The sequence below is a fragment of the Bufo gargarizans genome, chromosome 1, assembly GCF_014858855.1.
Source record: "Bufo gargarizans isolate SCDJY-AF-19 chromosome 1, ASM1485885v1, whole genome shotgun sequence".
In the NCBI taxonomy this organism is placed as follows: Eukaryota; Metazoa; Chordata; class Amphibia; order Anura; family Bufonidae; genus Bufo; species Bufo gargarizans.
Genome location: NC_058080.1, coordinates 666,638,556 through 666,656,605, shown reverse-complemented (window position 1 = coordinate 666,656,605; position 18,050 = coordinate 666,638,556). Strand labels below are relative to the sequence as shown.

Here is an 18,050-nt window from a genome sequence, read left to right as displayed (position 1 = left end):
ATATTATATACCCTTTTAGGGATAGATTTCAAATAGCTCTGATATAGCAGAAACCACTAAATTATGAAATTGCTAAATTGGGAATTGTACTTCAACCCAGAACAAAAAATGTGCTTTGACGGACACTAAATAACTTTCCCAGATACAACAGGACAGCGGTAACGAGAGATTTAGCGGGATATAAATTTGAGGCCTAGTATTTAGGCGCTGGGTGACCGGTATGGATTTAGTGACAGAATTAGACTGGGATATGGCCAAAAAATAACCACACTATTGCTGGTTAAATGCACTTGGTGACGGGCGCAGCTTGCCCCTGATGTAGTATATGGCCAAAAAATAAACAGACTATTGCTGGTTAAATGCACTTGGTGTGACAGCTTCACCCTGATGTAGGCTTTAGCCAGAAAACAACCACACCATTGAGGGTTAAATGCACTTGGTGACAGGCGCAGCTTGCCCCTGATTTTGTATATGGCCAAAAAATGAACAGACTATTGCTGGTTAAATGCACTTGGTGTGACAGCTTCACCCTGATGTAGGCTTTAGCCAAAAAACAACCACACCATTGAGGGTTAAATGCACTTGGTGACAGGCGCAGCTTGCCCCTGATTTTGTATATGGCCAAAAAATGAACAGACTATTGCTGGTTAAATGCACTTGGTGTGACAGCTTCACCCTGATGTAGGCTTTAGCCAAAAAACAACCACACCATTGAGGGTTAAATGCACTTGGTCGCAGCTTGTGCTGGCGCACCACAAGACACAAAATGGCCGCCGATCACCCCAGAAAAATGTGACTGACAAACGGTCTGGGCAGCCTAAAAACAGTGAGCAATTGAGGATCAGCAGCTCAATGATCCACAGCTGCAGATCGATCAGTTAATCAAGTCCTTTGGAGGAGTTAATCAGCCTAATCTCGCCCTACTGTCGCAGCCGCAACCTCTCCCTACGCTAATCAGAGCAGAGTGACGGGCGGCGCTATGTGACTCCAGCTTAAATAGAGGCTGGGTCACATGGTGCTCTGGCCAATCACAGCCATGCCAATAGTAGGCATGGCTGTGATGGCCTCTTGGGGCAAGTAGTATGACGCTTGTTGATTGGCTGCTTTGCAGCCTTTCAAAAAGCGCCAAGAAAGCGTCACAAAAGCGCGAAGAAAGCGACGAACACCGAACCCGGACTTTTACGAAAATGTCCGGGTTCGGGTCCGTGTCACGGACACCCCAAAATTCGGTACGAACCCGAACTATACAGTTCGAGTTCGCTCATCCCTAGTCTCCAGTACTGAGCACAATACTCCAAATGAGGTCTCACTAGTGCTCTTTAGAGCGGAATGAGCACCTCCCTCTTTCTACTAGTAATGCCTCTCCCTATACACCCAAGCATTCTGCTAGCATTTCCTGCTGCTCTATGACATTGTCTGCCTACCTTTAAGTCTTCTGAAATAATGACCCCTAAATCCCTTTCCTCAGATACTGAGGTCAGGACTGTATCACTGATTTTATATTCTGCTCTTGGGTTTTTACGCCCCAGGTGCATTCTGAATGGATAAGGATCCGTTCCGAATGCATCAGTTTGCCTCTGTTCCGCCTCCATTCCGCACTGGAAGCAGACACCAAAACACTGCTCGTAGCGTTTCGGTGTCCGCCTGACAATGCAGAGGCAAAACGGATCCACAATGTAAGTCAATGGGGATGGATCCATTTTCCCTTACACAATAGAAAACTGATCCGCCCCCCATTGACTTTCAATGGTGTTCAAGATGGATCCATTTTGGCAATGTTAAAGATAATACAAACAGATCCGTTCTGAATGAATGCATGCTGTTGTATTATCGGCGCTGATCCGTCTGTGCAGATCCACGACGGATCCGCGCCAAACACGAGTGTGAAAGTAGCCTAAGCAATAGAAACCAGTGTCAGGCAGCTGCTGCCAAGGCCAATAAGATAATGGGCTGCATCAAAAGGGGCATAGCTGCCCGTGAAGAGAACAGAGTCCTGCCACTTTACAAATCACTAATCAGACCACACATTGAGTACTGTGTACAGTTCTGGGCTCCTGCGAAAAAGGCAGACATAGAGCTGGAAAGGGTTCAGAGGAGGGCAACTAAAGAAGTAACTGGACTACTGGGTGGACTACAGTACCCTGAAAAACTATCAAAATTAGGGTTATTCACTTTAGAAAAAAGACGACTGAGGGGAGATCTAATTACTATGTATAAATATATCAGGGGTCAGTACAGAGATCTCTCTCATCATCTATTTATCTCCAGGACTGTGACGAGGGGACATCCTCTGCGTCTGGAGGAAAGAAGGTTTGTACACAAACATAGAAGAGGATTCTTTACGATAAGAGCAGTGAGACTATGGAACTCTCTGCCTGAGGAGGTGGTGATGGTGAGTACAATAAAGGAATTCAAGAGGGGCCTGGATGTATTTCTGGAGTGTAATAATATTACAGGCTATAGCTACTAGAGAGGGATCGTTGATCCAGGGAGTTATTCTGATTGCCTGATTGGAGTCAGAAAGGAATTTTTTATTCCCCTAAAGTGAGGAAAATTGGCTTCTACCTCACAGTTTTTTTTTTTCCTTCCTCTGGATCAACTTGTAGGATGACAGGCCGAACTGGATGGACAAATGTCTTTTTTCAGTCTTATAAACTATGTTACTATGTTACTATTAAGCAGAGGTGGCCATTTTTTCTAAACTGAAAACAAGTAGTTTAATATATTGGTTGCCATCCTTGAATTGGCATTTACAAAAAAAAACAAAACTCGCTATCTAACAAACTGACAACATGAGATAAAGAGTTGCTGAAGAGCCAATTCAAAAATAAAAACCAACAAGAACATCCACAGAAACAGCGTAGAAAACTGCAGGCAAAATATAATCTCTGTACGTAAAGCAAAGTAAATTTGGCTACTGCTCTTAGTGTCCCCTTATAGTATTTACGCCCTTCACATTAATTATGCCCCTTTCACAGTAGTTACTCCCTTCACATTAGTTATGCCCTCGTGTGCCCCCTTACAGTAGTTATGCCCTTAGTGCCCCCTCACAGTAGTTATGCCCCTCACAGTAGGTACATCCCTCACATTTGTTATGCCCTCTTGGTGTCCCCTCAGAGTAGTTATGCCCCATAAGAGCCCCCTAACAATAGTGTTGTCCTTTTAGTGCCCCAATAAGTTAGACCCTTTAGTTTTAATAAAATAAAAAAAACACTAGTCACCTAGCTCCACTGCCATGAACGGAGCAAGTTCTCCACGGGCTTGAGCTTTCTCCTGCTAGGGGCAGCAGAGGCAATGACATCACTTCATCTCCCCTACTGCTGGGGAGCACATAGGCCAGGGAATGGTGAAGCAGGGAACTCACTATTGTATTCAATTGTATCTGAATCCTCAGGATGCAGATATACTTGAAAGCGGGACATGATGTATCCATCCCACCAGATCCGGGACGATTGGGAGACAGGGGTCACGTGAGTTGCACCATTCACCCTGCGATTAAAGCAGCACTGATACTGGGTAATAACAGGAGAGCTACTGACAGTAATATTTTACATGGTGCACAAAATCCAACAAGTAGAACTTTACTACTGATTCAATGTTAAATTCTGACCGAGCTGGAACAGCGAGTAGTATCACGGTCTAACATGTGAAATACGTGTCCTTTTTATCTCATAGAGATGGTGGTCATCTGACAGCTTTAAATAGCCTCTCGCTTGGAATGTGTTGTCTATAATGTGTCAGCTACAATTTCCATAGCTTCATGAACAGGACATGCAGTAACAAGTTCCATACATTTTCCCTTACATATAAGTAGAATTACATGGACCCTGCTGATACTGACGGGATCTGCGGACACTGATGCAGATGGGACCTCAGATAGGCTGATTTTACTATGCCCAATGCTCTTATTCTGCAAGAGATGAAGCTCTTCTACCCATTCAGCATTTTTTCATGGCCGTGGCCTCTTCAAACACTTGAGTACGAATCAATTTACAGAGTAATGAGGGGGTAGTTGGAGAGCGCGATGAGGAGAAAGCAAAGCTATAAAAAAATGTTTTTCCTCCAATGTATTTACTGAATAAAATAAAATGGTCAGATGAAATGCAGAATGTGAAAGTTATTTTTCCATTAAAAATGCGCTGTCTGACCCAGGAAGAAGTACAGCAGCGTCTTAAAAAAGATTAAAATAAACAAATCACTGGGACCAGATGGTATACACCCCCGTATCCTAAGAGAATTAAGTAATGTCATAGCCAAACCCTTATTTCTGATATTTAAGGACTCTATACTAACAGGGAGTGTTCCACGGGATTGGTGCATAGCAAATGTGGTGCCAATATTCAAAAAGGGTCCAAAAACAAAGCCCAGAAACTACAGGCGGGTAAATTTAACATCTGTCGTGGGTAAACCATTTGAAGGTTTTCTAAGAGATGCTATCTTGACGGATCAGCACCAAACGCGAGTGTAAAAGTAGCCTAAGCTATAGAAACCAGTGTCAGGCAGCAGCTGCCAAGGCCAATAAGATAATGGGTTGCATCAAAAGGGGCGTAGATGCCCGTGATGAGAACATAGTCCTACCACTTTACAAATCAGTAGTCTGACCACACATGGAGCACTGTGTACATTTCTGGGCTCCTGTGAAAAAGGCAGATATAGCAGAGCTGGAGAGGGTACAGAGGAGGGCAACTAAAGAAATAACTGGAATGGGACAACTACAGTACCCTGAAATATTATCAACATTAGGGTTATTCACTTTAGAAAAAAAGACGACTGAGGGGAGATCTAATTACTATGTATAAATATATCAGGGGTCAGTACAGAGATCTCTCCCATCATCTATTTATCCCCAGGACGGTGACTGTGACGAGGGGACACCCTCTGCGTCTGGAGGAAAGAAGGTTTGTACACAAACATAGAAGAGGATTCTTTACGATAAGAGCAGTGAGACTATGGAACTCTCTGCCTGAGGAGCTGGTGATGGGGAGTACAATAAAGGAATTCAAGAGGGGCCTGGATGTATTTCTGGAGTGTAATAATATTACAGGCTATAGCTACTAGAGAGGGGTCGTTGATCCAGGGAGTTATTCTGATTGCCTGATTGGAGACGGGAAGGAATTTTTTCCCCCTTAAGTGGGAAATATTGACTAATACCTCACAGTTTTTTTTTGCCTTCCTCTGGATCAACTTGCAAGATTTCAGGACGAACTGGATGAACAAATGTCTTTTTTCGGCCTTCTATACTATGTTACTATGTAATTTAAGCTTTATTTACATAAAACCAGAAAACGTAAGGACACAGATGATCACACAAAGTCACACAACCTGAAGCAAGTATAGCAGCACCACCATGCACACCATTGTTACCCGGTATGAGTCTTTTTAATAGGGTCACTTCATGACATGGTCAAAATAGTCCATTTATATGGAACCTCTACCCTTTTCCCCAACACTTCATATTATCCACTATAAAACTTTTGCATAGCAGGTCATCCCAAATTGATGTGAAGGTGTCTAATCTTTGTACATTATTATTTGGGACCCATAGGAACTGATATTTGTTTACTATATGGTGTTTTACCTGAAACCTGTAGTATTCTGGTTCTTAGTCCTCCTGTTCGGAAGACTGAAATGTTTGGGAATGCGATAGTAAAAAAGATGATTTTACTGTATGCCCCCGCACAGTCTGACACTATCCAGGGACACAAACCTTTATTGCAGACTGCTGGCAAGTTATTTACAAACATTTATTAGGAATAATAGAGGAACAGCACAACATAGAGACATAAAAATAGATATTCCAGAATCGTTATTGCATGGAGAATACAAGAAATGACTAAAACAGTCATGTCAGTAGAGGTCCTAGTGAAGTGAATTATTATACTTTCCAGTACATAGGATATTTTAAGTTATAAAATTTTGCTTTCGATTCTGTGGGACTTTCGTTATGAACAGCACACGTAGTAACTGAGTCAGCTGCACAGGACACCAGGTCAACAGGGACATGAAATATCGTAATTTATCTGTTACCATGTACAGAATAATTAGAGATGAATATTAGAGATGAGTGAATTTCATATTTTTGAAATTCGTGCATGCTTCGTTTACTGGTAAAAGGTGAATTGCGTTATGGATTCCGTTACCACGGACCATAATGCAATTCTATGACGGAATGCCTTTAGGGGCATTCCGTTATTCATTCCGTCCCGTTTCTGTTATGCAGGGGAGTCCTCTCCTGCATAACGGAAATGGGACGGATTCCTTATGCAGGCCATAGACTTCTATTATGACGGAATGAATAACGGAATCCATGCATTCCGTCATAGAATTGCGTTATGGTCCGTGGTAACTGAATCCATAATGCAATTCACCTTTTACCTGTAAACGAAGTGTGAATGAATTTCATAACCTGAAATTCGCTCATCTCTAGCCATTATACATGGTTTTCTAGTCTGCTGACCGATTCTGTTGTTTCAATTGCTTCCTGCCATTCTTCTCTAGGGTTGAATAGTTTGTACATGCGGATGGAGCAATCCGCCTTATGACAATATATTTGGGAATACCCATAAGGCAACTCCCTAACACTGCAGACAGAGCACTCCACAACAGTTTTTAAAGAGGGTTTAATACTGATGACCTATCCTCGGGATAGGTCATCAGTATCTGAATGGAGAGGGTCTGATACCCAGCACCTCCACCGATGAGCTGTTTGAAGAGGGATGTTCAAGTGAGAGCTGCAGCCTCCTTGCAGATTACAAAGGACAGAGCCGTCCATTGGATAGTGGCTGGGCTTGGTACTGCAGCTCAGCCCCATTCACTTGAGTGAGACTAAGCTGTGCCTGGGCCATGTGACGCATGAATGTGACGCCACTAGCCCCGGAAGAGGTCCTGGTGCGCACCAGATTGCATGGCCACTTCAAACAGCTGATTGGCGGGGGTGTTGAGAGTCGGGCCCTCACCAATCGGAAACTGATTACCTATATTAATAACAGGTGATCTGTATTAAACATTTGGAAAACCCTTTTAACGTCAGATATAAAGAAAAACCAACATACCTCTGTTTGCATCTTGACTGTCTTGGTTGGCATCATTGACTCTACTCTGTATTTCATCCAGCCACAGTGCGGCAGACTCGTCCTTGGATTCCTGTAAGTACAGGAAATTAATTGAGATGTGCCAAGACTCATTATGGACTGGAGCCTGGAATTACTTTAAAATTGTGATGTCAGCTTTCTTATGTTTTAAAGGACAACTTAACCTCAGTCTGGAGACTTTATATCTCCTGCAGGATCTGCCACTACCCCTTCCAGATGTGCTTTAATAAAATACAGATATACACTTCAAACTTTTTCTTCTATCACAGGCGAGGAGCAACCATCTTGCTCTCACACTGTAGGTGTATCAAGACACACCACCATCCTTTAGGAAGTAGTCACTCTGCCTTGGCCAAGGTAATTGTACACAGGGTTAGGGCTCCAAATCTAAATCTTCATCCTGAGCAGCAGGAGAACGGGGAACCAGGTTGGATGTGGAGACCAATGACCAGGCCGGCTTAGTTCTAGTAAAATCTCTTATTTATTGAATATTCGGTTGAGTGGACAGTGTGAAGAAAACACTAATCTATGGTTTCTGTAAGACGCAGAGTGATCCGTGTGGAGTGGAACTGGTTTATCTGTTATGAAAGCTTGTGTGTATGTTGTGTTATAGAAAGTTCAAGCGACCTTACCCTCCGGAGTGACAAAAAACCTACAAGCAACAATTCCACCTAAAGTGAATTATTACTTCCGTGGAAGGAATGAGAATCGGCCATGTGTGCTCCGTATCACGGATGCAAACCCACTTGAATGGGTCCGCAATCCGCAAGATACAGAGCGGTGCAGAAGCATGGAGCAGAAGTGGTCCGCACTGCTAAAAAAAAAAAAAAAATAGAACAATTTTTTTACAGTGCAGACTGAATCATGCGGATTGCGGACCCATTCAAGTGAATGGGTCCGCATCCACAAACAGTGGCCACGTGGCTGGTGCCCATGCATTGTGGATTGCCATTTGCGGTCTTCAGTGCGGGCATGGGGCAAACACATTTGTGTGCATGAGCCCTTAATTAGGGGATCTGAATAGAAGTTTCTTTTTCTTTACAGAATCTTATAACATTCCTACAATTGCTTTCCATTGAAAACTGCATTTTGTTCTCAGATGTGAAAACTATATACGTGGTCATGTGTTTTAACCACAATCCATGGGAGAAGAACAATATGCATAGGGCTCTAGGCACTCCAGTAATAGCCGGACTGGGGGGGAAGTAGCCTTTAGGGGAAGCGAACATGAGGGGGGGGGGCTGGTTTGAGGGAGCCCCCAGGGAAGCTGATTGGCTATTTTAAGTTATGGGGGGTGTGGAGCAAGGGGTTAAATAGTCAAGGGTCCAGTGAAGAAGGAGGCCATTTTATGGTGAATCAGAGCTCCCACCTGCCCACCCTTCTTTTCTTTTCTTTTCTGGAGACTGAGCCGAAGGGACGGAGGGGGTGGAGGGGATGGAGGGGAGGGAGGGGGTGGGGAACATGGGCTAAATTTGTCACAGCGGCTGTAGCGGTGGGAGGTCCTTGAAGTTGGAGAGATTCAGGTGACAAGGATGGGAGGGCTCCACGGTTGGGGCTGGAGTCCCATGACTGGTGGTCGGTTATGGCGGAATTTGGGCGAGCCGTCAGTGGTGCCTCCGAGCTGGCGCCTAACGGCTGGGGGCAAGTTGGCTCAAAGATACTGGCAAAAAATTCCTAGGTTTGGGGCTTCCAGGACCTCCCTGTGTTACTCAGGGATATGTTCGGAATAAGTTGGATATATATATCTTAAGGTTATGTTTTGTGAAAAATAAAAGGTTATTTATTTATGTATGTGTTTGTAATAAAACGGCTGCTGTGGCCGATATACTCCAACTTGGTGTCCGTGTCTTATTGGGGTTCGGACAAGGCCGGCTTATGGGGATTGGGCTGGGGGTGGGGGAGTCAAGGGCTAGTAAGTGATAGATCAAGGAGGTCGAGCGGAGAATAACCAATACCCCATCATGTATAATGAATTAACATAGACTAAGATTCATGTATGTAACCTGACTACTAGGAATGAGGAATCGACTTCAGATGAAACATCTGAAGTCGATTCTCATAAAACTTTATTAGAATACTGTACGGAGCGGGAGAATTCGTGTAATAACTTTAATTTATTTCTACTGTAAAAAAAATAAAAAATTTGCCACTTGGAACCGAACCCAAGTTCAGTAAAAGTTTTTTTTACAGTAGAAATTCATTTTTGAAGTTATTACCCAAAGTCGATTTGCTCATCCCTAGTGACTACAATTGCAGCAAGCCCGGGAGAGGGGAGCGGAGGGTCGGAGTAAAAGTTTTGGCCCTGAGGATGGTATTATTACTAACAGTACCAATTCCCCCTCTTTGGCTCTCCCTGAGGCCATGCGGTGACTGGAAGGTGTATCCTTTCTTTCCTTGGGACACACCCACAATACCAAGTAGATCACAGTGCAATTCTTCCACAGAAGCAGCATATAGACAGCAGCAATGATGGAGGTTTAAGTTCTTGTTAGATGTTTCTGAAAATTCTTAGACTGAGGAGGTACATATTTAAGAAACAGTTGACCAAATAGTCTTGAAGTGTGAAAGGGTGTGTTAGCACCCTTCCCTCACACAGCAGCAAAATCTCTCTTCCATAAACATGCACAAAACCTTGCTGTCTTACTCCAATACACAGCCCTGCAGATTCTGGACCTTCTGATTTCCTTTCTCTGGAGCACTTTTGATGGTAAAGGTGCTTCCTTAGCTGAAGAGGTCTTAAAGATGAAGGTCCTCCAAGCTGACTAACAAGGGGGTGGACCCAGGTCCATCTCCTGGCAACCCAAGGGGATCAACAAAGTTTGTTAATCCTTGCTTGTCCATACAGTACTATTAGGTGTACAAATATAATAAATCACTAAATTTCACTTAACAGTAGAGTCTAATACACCCTTTAGGCTCAGTTGGCTAGATTTGGTAATGTGTCTGCACCTAAAATCTATCTTAAAAAGTGGTGCAATTTGGTGCAACTAGGGTTTCTAAAACTTTTTACGACTTGCTAAAAAGCAGGCAGGGCTTCATGGGAGGGACATGGCTTAAAGGGAAAGAGGGCTCATATGCAATTTTTGGACAAAAATTGTGCCATAATTCTGAGGAAAAATCCTGCCTCGAAGTAAGTGCTCCAGACTGAAGTCCTGTGATAAATCTGGTGCAGGTCTAGACAGGTTGTCTAAGGTTACACAATCCTCTCCCTCCTATCCCCTAAAATCCGCCATTGGGAGAGAGTCGGGATTTGGCCCCATACACATTAGGCTACTTTCACACCAGCATTGACAGCATTGACAATGAATGGGGACAAATGACAGATGAATGGGGACAAATGACGGATCTCAATAGTGGAAAGGGCAAGTGGAAGTGTGAAAGTGGCCTTAGATTGTCAGCAGAACCCGAAGAAATTGGTGGGTTCAGCTGACACAGTTCTAATATGTATGCAGGGGCGTAGCTATAGGGGAAGCAGGGGAAGCGGCTGCTTTGGGGCCCTGACCCAGAAGGGGCCCATCCAGGAGGAGGACTAAAAGATTTTTTCAGAGGATTACCCTCTTTGGTGTACAGTCTTTATAAATATTTCTAAAACCTTAGGCAACATTATGCCCCAGAAACTAGCCAAATTTTGGCACATTTTACACCAAACACTAATCAGAAGTCACGCAACACATTGCTGTTCAGTAGTAAGGATGTAACGCCCCAGAGTGGCATTACCACTTCTGCACCCTGCTACTATCTCTAATGGGCTAGTGTCATGTCATCTGTGTATTTATTCCAAGCCCTTCATAATGTGCATTCCTATTTCTTGTAACTGTTATGTTATCATGTAAATTACCTGGTTCACCAGTAGGTGGCAGCAAATATGGCAGAGCTATCTTAGATAGAATGGAACCTTCCATTCCATTCTACCCCCCGTGGTGTGGTGGTGTGTCCCACTTGCTGCAGGGAGGGGGGAGTTCAGCTTGAGGTCAGTTCAGCTTACCCCCTCCTAGGGGTTAGGTGTGCAGCAGGTGCACGTCCCTGTTGGATGACTCCTGTCTAGGCCAGCTAGAGCACCTTTAGCTCTGCTGGATACTGAGGCCACAGCTTGGAGCTTCAGAAGCCAGGAAGAAAGTTCTCTGGATTAAGCTAGAGTCAGAATACAGAGAGAAGTTGCAGCATCCTGCAGAAGCAGAGATTCTATTTAAGGCTACTCGCGTTTGGTGTGGATCTGTCATACATCTGCACAAACGCAATCGTTCAGATAATACAACCACATGCATCCGTTTAGAACGGATCCGTTTGTATTATCTTTAACATAGCCAAAACGGATCAGTCTTGAACACCATTGAAAGTCAGTTTTCTATTGTACCATATTGTGTCAGTGAAAACGGATCCGTCCCCATTGACTTACATTGTGTGTCAGGATGGATCCGTTTGGCTCAGTTTTGCCAGACGGACACCAAAACGATGCAAGCATCTTTTTGGTGTCCGCCTCCAAAGCGGAATGGAGATGTAACGGAGGCAAACTGATGCATTCTGAGCGGATCCTTATCCATTCAGAATGCATTAGGGCAAAACTGATCCGTTTTGGACTGCTTGTGAGAGCCCTGAACGGATCTCACAAACGGAAACCAAAACGCTAGTGTGAAAGTAGCCTAAGCCTGTCAGCACAGAAGAGCCAAAGAGCAACAAATGTAGCAGAGAGGAGTTTGCCTGCCACAGTTTTGTTCATGCTAAAGCCTGCTGGGAACCAAGATAAAGTCTGTAAATCGTTTGGAGGAACGTTTATTCAAGTAAAGCTACTGTGCAACTATATATAAGGTCAGGACTGAATATATTCTTAATCCCATCATTCAACTACCCCCTTTGTCTGCTTCAGAGCCAATGCCTGGGGTTTCAGCGTATGCAGGTAGCAGCACCGTGACACGTGCACAAAACATTAAGGGACATTGTAGGCCACCCTACACCACTCTGGTATTCCTACACCTGGGTACCATCTACTACATCACTAAAAGGGGCCCTGTGCCACTGCAACTGGCATCACGAAACGCTTATCTCATCTTAAAGGTACACCCGTGTGCACCTCGTGCTCTGTTGCAAGGACACTATTGTATTTCCACAGAGGGTTATTCACACATTCCAACCAAGCAGGAAGCAGGTTTTATTACTGCCAGCTCCTTTAGTGTTGCTGGAGGCATCTTGCCAAAGAAGGAATGTGATTATTAGTCAAGGCACGCATAGACATAAAAAAATAAATGGAGGTCACAGAGGTTGCCGTGACTAATTGTGATGTGGGACATAGGTAGTTGTGTGTAACACCTATCAGATAAAGAGTAGAAACTATAGACCAGTGTTCCTCAACTCCATTGCTCAGAGCTCACCTGCCGGTGAAGTTTTATCTATTTGTTACGCACTTATATAGCGCTGACCTATTCCGCAGCGCTTTACAGACATTAGCATCAGGCTGTCCCCAATGGGGCTCACAATCTAACTTCCCTATCAGTATGTCTGGAGTGTGGGAGGAAACCCACACAAACACGGGGAGATGTTGTCCTTGATCAGATTCAATCCCAGGACCCCAGCGCTACAAGGAACCAGTGCTAACCACTGAGCCACCGTGCTGCTCACCATTTTCAGGGTTTCCATAAGGTATCTTTACTCGAGGCGAAGATTGGTACGATTGAGCAACGAATTAGTCATTTCTTGGTGCATTGAACATTTCAACAATGTCCCTTTAGAAGCGACGATTAAAGGGAAGCTGTCACCTCCAAAAACCATCCCAAGCCGCCAGCAGTACCCGACAGTAGCCAGCAGCGTGTTTCCGACAATCGTTTTCTTCCTGAAGGCCGATGAAGCCAAAGCTCAGAAATCGTTCTTTTATCCCCTGCCCACGTGATTTTCTAGTCGTGCTTCAAGTCAAGGTAACCGTGCCCCCGTCCCTGCCCCTTCGCGGGTGACTGACAGGGCTTATGCACGAGAGTTTGGCTGCCTTTGCAGAACAGCCGGCTGTCAGTCACAGCGAAGAGGCAGGGAACGGGGCGCGGTTACTGCGACTTGAAGCACGACTTTGCATTATGTTGTGGACAAATTAATCGTCTGTAATAGTGCGTGAACAATTCCTGTTTAAACGTATGAAATCGCTAATGTCTAACAATGATTTTTGTGCCCACACAAATGATAAAACCAACGAGAAATGTAACCATCGTGGCTCTATCGTTCATTGCTTTTACACGGCTCGATAATCGTGCAGTTTTGCTCATTTTAACGACACTTTAGACAATAATCGGCTCGTGTAAAGGTACCTTTAGTATTGAGAAGGTGATACAATTAGTATCAATGCATCAGGACTGTTCAAATAATGAGTGATAGGTGGGCCCTAAGGACTGGAGTTGAGGACCACTGCTGTAGACAAGATCCAAGGTACCTGGTCTCACCACACAGTGTTTATACCATTTGTGGATATGACATCACTAGAGGAACTTTAGGGTATGTTCACACAACAGATTTTGAAAATCTGCCTTTTTTCGTGCAGTTTTAATGCTTCCTGCACGTGGTTTTTCAATGCTTTTTTTTTAACCATTGGGTGTTTACTGCAACATCAAACAGCTTGTGGTTTTTGCAGCAAAAAACGCGTGGACACGTACAGGGGATTTGTTTGAAGCTTCCCATTCATTTCAAAGGTAGATTCAGCATTTTGCCCCACGATAGGAATTGCTTTTTTTTTTTTTACGTAAAATTAATGGGAGGCTGTTTTGAGCCATTTTTTTTAGCTGTTTTTGAGGCGGACATGCGCCAAAAACAGAACCAAAATTTTGTGTGTGAACTGGCAGAGACGAGTATGAGGTCATGATTCATTTCACTGTGGTGTGAGGTCACCGGAGTGATTATGTGTCACAGGTCATCCTGATGTGGTGATTGACTGTGGTCAGCCATATGTCACAGTTTATTCCATTGTGGTTAGAAATTGCTAAATTTATACGGCTTGGAGAAATGTGCATGTTTATGTCTACAAAGGAAGGAAAAGTGAGCGGTTAGCAAACGTTTCCGAACTGAAACTGCTTATCTCTGTGAAGACAATAGGAATCAGCAGGGAAAATCCGACCTGCCAAATGTAATCTCCTCTTTATTCATTATGGGTTTCTGAAGGGCACGGTGTAAATGCACAAAACGATCCATGGTGAATGATACATCTATGTTTTCTTTTTGTTGATTAAAGTGGTTTTCCATCTTTTGCTTTTTTTTAAACTTTAAAAAAAAATGTAAACCTCAACCTGCTGTACCTGTGGAAAAAAAACACTCCCCTCCTCCCTGCCGCTCCAGTCCGGTTCGCCGGCTTCCCTGACTGATCTTTCCATCCCGTCCTGTAAACTTCTGAATGGAGCGGCTCATGTGCTCCCCTTTAGCCTACCACTGACCTCAGTGGTGATATGTCCCAAAGCAGCAGAAGCAGGCGAGTGTGTCTGCCAGACAACCCCTGCAGACCCTTTCCCCCGACAATCCATGGCCATAGAGACTTCTGTATGAAATGGCAGGGGAAAAAATACTGCAGATATTAGCTAATTATATATATTTCATAATTACTTGAGCTCAAGAGCAATTACATATTTACTTAGCACTGTGACTCTCTATAATTCTGTATACTCCTCCAATTTTGACTTGCATAACAAACGCAGATTTTGAAGGCAATTGTCAAGAAGGAAGCGTTTCTTCCCGGCAATCGCCTGCTCGTCAGTGGAGAATACCTTTGCATTTGCATGCATTGATCTCCTCCACAGTATGCGGAGGAGTGATTGCTAATGCCAACGCTCATCCCCATACAGACTCGTTTGCCGGCAGCAGATCGTGATTAGACAGCACAATCTGCTGCCGGCAAACCATGATTTTTAAGCAAGCTGAAAGATTCCAGTTCAGGTAAATCGCCGATAGTATTATACTGCCAGATCATCACTAACGACTGTTCCAGCGAACGCTTGTTAGCGATGATCTGGCCGACAATTGGCCAGTGTAATATAAGCCTAGAAGCCTCTTTCCTCAGGCGTTGCTGGGACCCCTAAAACTCAGGCTTTCACACAGCCTCGTGGCCCCCCAACCCTTCCTGGCTGGGACCACACATAGCCTCTGCAGGCTTCCTTTTCCAAGTCCTCTCCCTCAGTCATACACAGAGGGTTGTTTTATCCCTCAATAATTATCACTGACCGCCTCACCTGCAATCACCTCAGTTTAAAGGGAATAACTGTAGAGGACTAGGGGTGTAGACTGAGAGACTCCCGCTACCAACCTGTCTCCCAGTCCAAAGAAATCCAACCCATACAACTTTAAACAAAATGATTTCCAGCAAGTTATGCCTTTATACCATTACTGGATTCCAGTTATCTCACCCAGCAAAACTGAAAACCCAGGTGGGATACACACCCTCAGCACACCTCTATCATGCACTTGTGAGATTGTGGAACAGCTCTTCCTGTATAATGCTATGCATAATTGAACTTCAGGCTTGTCATTTTGCATTTCGGCCACAGGAGGCCGCTGGTTTTCTGTTACAGCTAAGTAACTGCTCGATTTAAATATGCAAAATGGAGGATGACTCATGCTGGTGGTTGCTGAAAGAACCAGGAAGTGAGAGCTGAGATGGTGAAAGCACTGGATGTGCGAGATGGAATCCGGTTCCATCCGAGTGTTCGGAGACGCAGTGAAGGGGGCCTGGTGATCATCTCGGTTAAAAGACATCCTCTGACACAGAACGGACGCAGGTCAGTAAATTCATTTACTCATCATCTTATACTAGTGGCGCCTTAAGCATCAGAGACTAAGTTTAGGCCTGCAAATAGTTAGTTAGGACTTGCATTCTTGGCAGGCAAAATTATTCCGCGTCACAGTATTGACTTGCAGGCTCTGCTGTGCACGCCATCACAATAGGTCTGTCCAGGGACAGGTTGGACAGGGACAATGACTGTGGGCCAGGGGTATAAGATCTTTGGTGGAGGTAAAGTTTCTATTTTGCACAAAGCTGTGTGTTGTTGCTTTCTTCGTCTGTGACTTCGCTGTATCCTGGGGTCCCTCCCCGGTTCACGGTCTTACACACTTCACCACACTCAATTATCTTAACCACTTCACATCCGCCCATAGGATATAAATGTCCTATGGGTGGATGCTTATCTCTGGACGTTCTAGAACGTTCATTCAGAGATGGCAGCTGCGTGCTAATCGTGCAGCTGCTGAGCGGGGGGCCCGCTGTCAGTGACAGCAGGGCAACCCAGAGGGAAGGCAGGGACAGTTCCCAAGTGTCCCTGCCTTCTAGAGCGCTGTGTATACAGGAAGCGCTATGCTGCTTTCTGTCCCGGCCCGGTGGTCATTTGAGTGCCGGGGCCGGGGGAGTGCAGGAGCTGTTGGGTCTTCTACGTTAATCAGCCCTGCACTGAGGCTGTACAGCGTTGTGTTCTGCTGTACAGCCTCATAAAAAAAATAAAGTAAAAAAAAGTTATCAAAAAGGCGTATGTCCCACAAAATGGTATCAATAAAACACTCACCTCATCCCCCCAAAAATGAGCCCCTACATAATTTAATCGCTCAAAAAATAAAAATAAATATAGCTGACCATGGAGACATTAAAACATAATTTGTTTTGTTTAAATTATTGTGTTAAAGTAAAATGAATTTAAAAAAAGTATACATATTAGGTATTGCCACGTCCGTAACAACCAGCTCTATAAAAATATCACATGACCTAACCACTCAGGCGAAGACTGTAAAAAATAAAATAAAAAAAACAATTTTTTGTCACCTTACATCACAAAAATTGCAACACAAAGTGCTCAAAAAGGCGTAAGCCCCCCAAAATAGTACCAATCAAACAGTCACCTCATCCCACAAAAAAATGAGACCCTAACTAAGACAATTGGTCAAAAAATAAAAAAATCTATGGCTTTCAGACTATGGAGACACTAAAACATAATTTCTTTTTGTTAAAAAAAATGCTATTATTGTGTAAAACTTAAATAATAAAAAGTATACATATTAGGTATTGCTCTGTCCGTAACGATCTGCTCTATAAAAATGTCACATGACCTAACCCCTCAGGTGAACGCTGTAAAAATAAATAAATAACAACTGTGCTAAAACAACCAATATTTTTGTCCATCTTGCCCCATTAAGTGTAATAATGATAAAAAAATCATATGTACCCAAAAATGGTACCAATAAAAACATCAACTCTTCCTGCAAAAAACAAGCCCCTGCACAAGACGATCGGCAAAAATTACAGCACAAAAACTTTTTTTTTTCTCAAAAATGCTTTATTATGTAGAACTGAAACAAACAAAAAAGTAGACATATTTCATATCATTGCATCTGTAACAACCTGCTCTACAAAAATAGCACATGATCTACCCTTTAAATGTTGTAAAAAATAAAAACCGTGCCAAAACAGCCATTTTTTTTGTTACCTTGCCTCACAAAAAACATAATATAGATTAAAAATCATATGTACCCCAAAATAGTACCAATAAAACTGGCACCTTATCCCTTAGTTTCCAAAATGGGGTCACTTTTTGGGAGTTTATACTGTAAGGGTGCATCAGGGGGCTTCAAATGGGACATGGTTCTAAAAACCAGTTCAAAATCTGCCTTCCAAAAACCATACGGCGCTCCTTTTCTTCTGCGCCCTGCCGTGTGCCCTTACATCGGTTTATGACCCCATGTGTTTTTATAAACCACAGAATCAGGGGAATAAATATTGAGTTTTGTTCAGCGGTTAACCCTCGATGTGTTAAAGAAAAAAAATTGATTAAAATGGAAAATCTGCCAAAAAAGTGAAATTTTGAAATGTCATCTCTATTTTCCTGTAATTCTTGTGGAACACCTAAAGGGTTAACAAAGTTTGTAAAATCAGTTTTAAGTAACTTGAGGGGAGCAGTTTCTACAGTGGGGTAATTTATGGGGGGTTTCCACTATGTAAGCCCCAGAAAGTAACTTCAG

The 18,050-nt window shown here is 43.6% G+C and overlaps 1 protein-coding gene across 2 annotated transcripts in view; it reads right to left on the bottom strand.

Moving 5' to 3' along the window:
• The window catches only part of IQGAP2 (IQ motif containing GTPase activating protein 2), a 340,563-nt gene that overhangs the window by 90,214 nt on the left and 232,299 nt on the right, over positions 1-18,050 (bottom strand). For both annotated transcript variants that reach the window (XM_044276088.1, XM_044276089.1), the window contains one exon: positions 7,053-7,143. In XM_044276088.1, coding sequence (XP_044132023.1) covers positions 7,053-7,143 — 91 coding nt within the window. The remainder of the gene's footprint in view (positions 1-7,052; positions 7,144-18,050) is intronic.